The sequence below is a fragment of the Recurvomyces mirabilis genome (genome assembly GCF_035927965.1).
Source record: "Recurvomyces mirabilis strain CCFEE 5264 chromosome Unknown scaffold_18, whole genome shotgun sequence".
NCBI classification, from domain to species: domain Eukaryota; kingdom Fungi; phylum Ascomycota; class Dothideomycetes; order Mycosphaerellales; family Teratosphaeriaceae; genus Recurvomyces; species Recurvomyces mirabilis.
The window spans coordinates 596,091-603,101 of NW_027041952.1; the positions used below are offsets into that span (position 1 = coordinate 596,091).

Here is a 7,011-nt window from a genome sequence, read left to right on the forward strand (position 1 = left end):
CTTGGTAAGGACGGATCTCATCCTCAGCGTCAAGTCGAGAAGAAGAAAAGTCCTACCTGGACAATGGCACGCAGCACAAGCATCACCCTCGAGCGCTGTCCTGGCGGTCTGCGATAGCCTCTTCGAGCGTCTGTGCTCTGGCTAAGAATGAAAACAACCTCGATGTCCGATTGTCGTGGCGTCAGCCTATTTCCATCCCCCGCATGCACTCCGCATCTTGATGGAAGCCCAAGACATCAGATCATTGTGGTACTGGCTAGGATCTCAGCCATGTCGGACAGGAGGTGCCTCTTGCGCCCCCCTTGAGTCTTTTGCATGTCGATAGGCTATAGGTACCTAGACAGCCGAGTCAGATACGATTACGTTAACACTGTCTCGTCCTGTGGCAAATAGGCGGGAGCACGAACGGTCCCTGCACCTCGTGGTAGCGCTACCAACATTCAGACGCAGGGCAGATGGCGCCTCACTTCATGTGTAGTGGCCTCTCGGCTGCGAAATGAAAATCCCCGACGTTGGGCTGTGCCTAAATCTGCATCCGAGTCTTGCACCTGTGACGACTCCCCTTGCCTGCGACACATGGTCTTGACTCGGCAGGTCTCGCCATCGGATTTACACCTTTTGCTCGAATCTCTGCGCGTTGGACACTATGATCATAAGAGACCGATCGCTTGGAACCCACATCGGACGGAGTCACCAAGTCCACTAAGCACTGTACCAGAAGCATGGTATCCGGAGGAGACGCTTCACCGATTGCTGTTCTCGCGGTCACAGTGGTCTTTACGGTACTCGCAACTCTCTGTGCAATTCTTCGACTTTTCACTAGACTTGCGATCGCGCACAATGCGGGCTGGGACGACGCCTTCATTGCAGCAGCGACGGTCTTCTCGATTGGTTCCGCCGGGTTGACGATTCTGGAATCTGCCTATGATCAGCGACGACGGCATGCTGGGATCGATGCCTCGCAGCAGCTTACATATGTGAAGTCAGTGTATGCTTCGATCATCCTTTATAATGCGGCATTATTCTGTATCAAGATCTCGGTAAGTGGCCACTCAGTCATCTGTCCTTCTTCCACCGATACTGACTGGGCACCTAAGTTGATCCTGCAATATCTTCGAATATTCCCGCAGCGTGGCTTCCGAATAGCATGCTTCACTCTTATGGCGGCTGTCATAGTCTACTCCAATTGGTGTGTATGGAGCGCTATCTTCTTCTGCACGCCTGTGTCGGCGTTCTGGGACTTCACCATCATTGCTGCGAGATGCTTCGATAAGCAATCAGTGTGGTGGGTGCGTCGCTACAAATCACAGAGGCTCGGACTGACAGCTCTAGGTTTGCGAACGCCGCCATCAACATCATCAGCGATATTGCTACGGTCATCCTACCTCTGCCAATGATCAACCGGCTTAATATGCAACGAAAGTCAAAAGCAGCTCTCATGGGGGTCTTTACACTTGGATTCCTCGCATGCCTAATGTCGATATTGCGCTTGGAGTCCTTGTATGCTGCTGCTCATCTTCAAGATGGCCTGAACTATCACGGCGCCATGGCCGCACTGTGGAGCGCCGTGGAGATCAATACCGGCATAATGTGCTCGTGTCTTCCGACGCTACGGACCCTGCTTATACGAGTCGTACCGCATGCTCTCAGTTCATCGCATCGCACAGTACCTTCTGGCCAGGACCCACGCACTCGAAGCAATGCACATAAGGGCGCCATGATCTCACTTCATGACCATGGCCGCGGACTCAGTGGGCGAGATGAGCCGACGCAGTCAGCCTATGCACGCAGGCATAGCTCCATTGATCTCGATGTGCTTGGAAGCTCGACAAAAGAGATCAGGGTTGTCACAGTGGTCGACCAAGAGTTTGGTAAACACGGAGATGAGGGTGATCGAAGTGAAGAGGGTAGCATGCGGGATCTGATACACAGGACATCGTCGTCGGTCTGATGGTCAGCTGCGTGTGCAGAAGGACAATAGACGACCCTCTCAGTGCAGCTATACATGCTCGCCGCAAGGCCTCGACCCTGCTAGAACAAACTCATGGCCGCCTGTACGCTAGCCGCATTGTATATTACTTAATGACCAACACACGATCCGTAAAAAGCGCACAAACTTTTACGTGTGAACGATCGAACTCGGCTCTTCTGGGAATTTAGTGAAGTGCGTGGAAAAGCGGACGTTCCACTACTGGCCGAATCTCTTTACAGGGGCGATGACTTCTGCAGAATGGACTCGGCTAGCTCGTGGCGACGACCAATCCTTGTCCTATCAGTGCTTGCCAACAGAGTACAACGATATGGGCAAGCCATGGAACAGTCATGGACAAAAGGTCCTGCCTCTGGCGCTCCTCGCTCATTATGCGCTGTCTGTAGCACGGCGACGCGCGAGCTGTCGGCCACATGAGTCATGATCGTGTCGCAGATCACTCAACATGTCTGTCACCTCGGACCATCACTAGAATGCCCCAAGGATAGCCGTGATGGTGTGGTGCTCAGCCGCCGGCTAACATACCTGTCAAGCGTAGCTTCTCGGCTGCATGTTGTAGGGCTTGAACATCATTACGAACGGCAGCTATGATTACATCTTCGTCTGGAGGTTGCTCTGTGATGGTAACACAGAGATCGGATTCGGACTATGGGTATGTCCTCGACCTGACTGATCCTGCCCCAGAAGAGCATCCACCGAGGAATTTTCCAAAAGTCTTGGCGGGAGTAAGCTGAGGAGACTACGACGATTGTACTACCGAAGATGCCCTCTTAATTCAATCCTGAGATATACTCCCAAGCCCTCTCAGCGACAGCGACGATCAGTGCCGACGGGTTTGTGCTCATCATACCTGGAAAGATTGAGGCATCAACCACATGAATCTGCAATTGATCATCAGCACACCTGACAACATGTAATCTCACGAACGATACTTACATTGTCGGTACCATAGACCTTCGTGCTTGTATCGACCACACTGGTACCACCAGTCAGCCCGCTATCAGTGCCCATCCTCGCCGTCCCGATCCAGTGGTTGGCTGTCCTAGCACTTGTGCTCACTGGATAAGAAGCCACGAAGTTCTCGACACTCTGACCCGCAGCGGGAAAGACGACCGTGATGTCCTTGTTGTTCGCGAGCGCAGTTTGAAGATGCTTGATACCTTGAACGATGGCATCATTATCGCCAGCGGTCTTGTTGTATGGTAAATCCGAGACCGTGATGGAGAGATCCGGCCTGATTGACAAAGCCCCTGTCGAAGTCTTACCACGGCCAAGATATTGGGATAGCACCATGGATGTGTTGTCTGGGAAGCCGTGACCTCCTTCTACGCGAGCGGTCCACTGAAGTTGACGCTGGATACCATCTGACCCAGTGATGATCTCCCAGAAGACGGGGCCGATGTTCGGCGCACTTTGAGCCAGGATACCGGTTCGCGAGCTAAGGTATGATTGGGCATCAGCCTGGATTGGAGTCTGAAAAGCAGCATAGAAGTCGTAGAAGACCGAGTCTTTGTTTCGGATGACAACGTCAGTGTTGGTGTGATCGTTAAGATTCTTGCCTACTGGGAGGTTGATCCACTGCGAGGAGGATATCATGGTCGCACCGTCCTTGGCACTACTCTTGACAATGTTGAGCTGGTCTGTGAGGCCAATGCCTGACCGGTATAGAAGCTTGGTGCTACCGAAGACTCCGGCTGAGACGATGACACGACCTTTGGCCGTAAGGGAGATGTTACCGCACAGTCCGTTCGAGTTCGTAGGCTCGAGCTCCACACCAGTGGCATGTCCACCGGTACGGATGATGCGCCTCACTCCAGTATTCATGATGAGCTTGAAATTGCTGCGTTGACTTGCCTCGACGAGATATGTCGCCATTGGTCCACCGCGCTCCCCGTGTGAGAACATATATGGTGTCTGAGAGTACGTCCGGTTTTTGGATCCAGGATTTGCGTTGGCATCGACGCTAGTCCACCCAGCCGCCGTGAGTGCAGAAGCGATGGAGTTGAATCCTTGTCTCAGATAGGTCTGTCCATTGAGTGACGGGTAGTAGGTTCCAGGTATCTTTTGAAACACTCGCGATATCGCCTGCGCCACTTCACTTGAGCGCCAACCAGCAGGGAAGTTGTAGTCAAAGTCCGCGGGGTTAGCCCTCCACCACAGACCAGCATTGATTGCAGTGCCACCGCCAAGGACACAGCCGGCCATGGACGAAGCATCTGTGCATGAGATGCCTACGGAGTCGACCCAGATCTCGTTACATAATCCTGGAACGTCGAAGCGAGTGAGATTGGTACTGGAGAGCCAGGTTGGCGCGTTCCAGCTCGAGATTAAGGAGCCGCCCCAGCGACCGGAGGAGGGCGGGCCTTTCTAAGCACCAGGATTGAGTGGTCAGTATACGTTGTGTCAGTCCATTGACTTCAGTCCAGCCTTACCTCGATCAAGAGGACTTTCTTGCCACCATTCTCTGATAGCTTAGCAGCAAGTGCTATACCTCCAGCCCCAGCACCAGCGACAATGTAGTCGTAGGTCTGTGAAGAAGGAGTCTGCGTTGCGGCGCAAGCTGTCGCTACGGAAGCGGTAGAAGTCACAGAAACAGATGAGGTTGACGTAGGCACGGAGGTCGCCGTCGCAAGACTGACCCAGCTGGTATATGCGCTGTTGCGAGCACCGCCTATGCTGTCGAAGACCCCAATGTCGTAGTACTGATGTTGATCGACGAAAGAGTTTGGATCAGCAGGGTTTGTAGGCAACGTCGTGTGCTGCGCCCAGCCCATTGGGATGTTACCGTTGGTGGCCGTCGGTGGGATAGCGCTCCCACTTTGACCATTATCCGACCAAGACCAGCAATTCTGGCACCTGAATATAACGTCGTAGCCAGTGCTAGTAACACTCTGAGAGATGATCGTAAAGGTCGCATTGCCGGTGTAAATATCTGGCTGGAGAAAACCGCTGACAAACCCATCTTAGCAAGGGTACTCTGCTAAGTGAATCATACTGTGGGAGATGCTCACGTTGAGTATCGGAACGACCCTATGACTTGTTTCCCATTCGGCCACGTTAGTAGCAGCAGGTAGCCGGCCATGGAGGGTCCCACTGATATGGCTGCCCAACCCTTTCCATTTGTTAAGCCGGAGGAGATGTGTCCAATAAACTCGTTCTGATACTGGCTCTGCGATACAGCTGGCAGCGCAATCCCATATTTGTAGCCTCCTGGCGCAGCTTCACCGCTGACGTCTACCTGTAGGAATTCGATGCCGGTTGCCGAATCAGTATACGCGCTCGATTGCCCAAACACTGAAGTGGCCAGAAGGCCTAGAAGGCTGAACAGGGAGACAAGCATGGCGTGACGCTCTGTAGAGCAATCAGGACAACGAGGTTAGTTCTCGAGGGAAGGTTTGAACAACCGTAGCGGGTGACAGAGGACCAAATATGCGTTTGTCAATGTCGACTGGCGAACGCGGGCCGGCGAATATCATGGTGAGGCATCATCTAAAAGCGAGGACTTCGTGATGAAGGTACACGCACCCATGCGTAGACATCGTGGTCAAGCGACCATCCTCACCTTGGTCTCTGTATTGTCGGCCAAAGTGCATATAGTATGAGGCCAGACGTGTCCGTATGATCCGGCGGACCGTACTGGGAAAAGCTAGCAGCTCAGCCAGCAATATCAATTAGTACATATGTGACGGAGATTCCAGTAGTTCGGTGGGCAGGTGCGGCAGTCACGCGCATGACTATAGAGTAGCGACTTTGCCGGCTGCGGGGCTGATCTCGTATGTGCTACCGATCCAAAGTTGTCATGTCGCTTGCTTATATTAAGTCTTAGCTGGCAGTCGAGGGAGTCGTTCGGTGGAAGTCATGTGGGCTATGTTACAGTTGCTTGTTATGCATCTGTAGCGACAAGTAAGCTTGATCGTGTCGCGCGTCGACACTAACACCCGCGAGTCTCGCACATCGTTACCAGCGAGGTTTACACGTCGACACAGCGAGGTTCGCACGTCGACATCAGAGACTTTCATGGCGAGATTTGTTATGTCGACATCAGCAAGTCGGTACGTCGACACTAGCGAGTTTTTGCGCGCGTCGGAGTTTTCGCTTACGTCGACACTAGGGAGTTGTATACGTCGACAGTAGCGCACATCGATAGTAGCGAGTGTCCTAGTTTTCGCGTACGTCGATACTAGCGAGTTCTATATATTAGTACTAGCGAGTTTTGTAGTCAATACTAGCGTACGTCGATACTAGCGAACTTTTTATCTTAGAAATAGCTAGCTTTATAGAAATACTAGTAATATTTTAGGGTTAATATTAAGAAATTCTATAATAACACTAGTAAGTCTAGTATATTCGAGTTGTTTTTAGTTAAAGTTAAAGATTTAATTATATAGCTAAATTTCTTACTACTAATATACTTTTAGATATCTATTTAAAGATTTACTTAATCTAATAATATAAGTTAAAAGTTTTATTTATTTAATTAAATATATTTTTAATAGTTACTAATAATAAGTACTATAGTTACTATAGTCGCTATAGTTACTAATAATAATTACTATAGTTACTATAGTTACTAAGAATAGTTGCTATAGTCGCTATAGTTGCTATAGTTAGTAATAATAGTTACTATAGTTACTATAGTTACTAATAATAGTTATAATAGTCGCTATAGTTACTATATTTACTATAGTTACTAATAATAGTTACTATAGTTACTATAGTTGCTATAGTTGCTATAGTTACTAATAATAGTTACTATAGTCGCTATAGTTACTATAGTTACTAATAATAGTTACTATAGTCGCTATAGTTACTAATAGTAGTTACTATAGTTACTATAGTTACTAATAATAGTTACTATACTTACTTTAGTTACTATAGTCGCTATAGTCGCTATAGTTACTAATAATAATTACTATAGTTACTATAGTTACTATAGTCGCTATAGTAACTAATAATAATTACTATAGTTACTATAGTCGCTAATAATACCTTTAGGTAGAAAAGCGTTTAGAGTAGGTAGG

At 49.5% G+C, this 7,011-nt stretch overlaps 2 protein-coding genes across 2 annotated transcripts; one reads left to right on the forward strand and one right to left on the reverse strand.

Moving 5' to 3' along the window:
• Window positions 1-722: 722 nt before the first annotated feature.
• LTS14_007025 (uncharacterized protein) lies at window positions 723-1,951 on the forward strand (the record flags this gene model as incomplete). The annotated part of the gene is made up of 3 exons (XM_064839718.1): window positions 723-1,040; window positions 1,131-1,285; window positions 1,333-1,951. 3 exons carry the CDS (start codon window positions 723-725, stop codon window positions 1,949-1,951), a joined length of 1,092 nt encoding a protein of 363 aa, XP_064692961.1.
• Window positions 1,952-2,760: 809 nt separating this feature from the next.
• LTS14_007026 (uncharacterized protein) lies at window positions 2,761-5,330 on the reverse strand (the record flags this gene model as incomplete). The annotated part of the gene is made up of 4 exons (XM_064839719.1): window positions 2,761-2,871; window positions 2,927-4,357; window positions 4,423-4,939; window positions 5,002-5,330. The coding sequence occupies 4 exons, from the start codon at window positions 5,328-5,330 to the stop codon at window positions 2,761-2,763; spliced, it is 2,388 nt and encodes a 795-aa protein (XP_064692962.1).
• Between the last annotated feature and the right edge of the window lie 1,681 nt (window positions 5,331-7,011).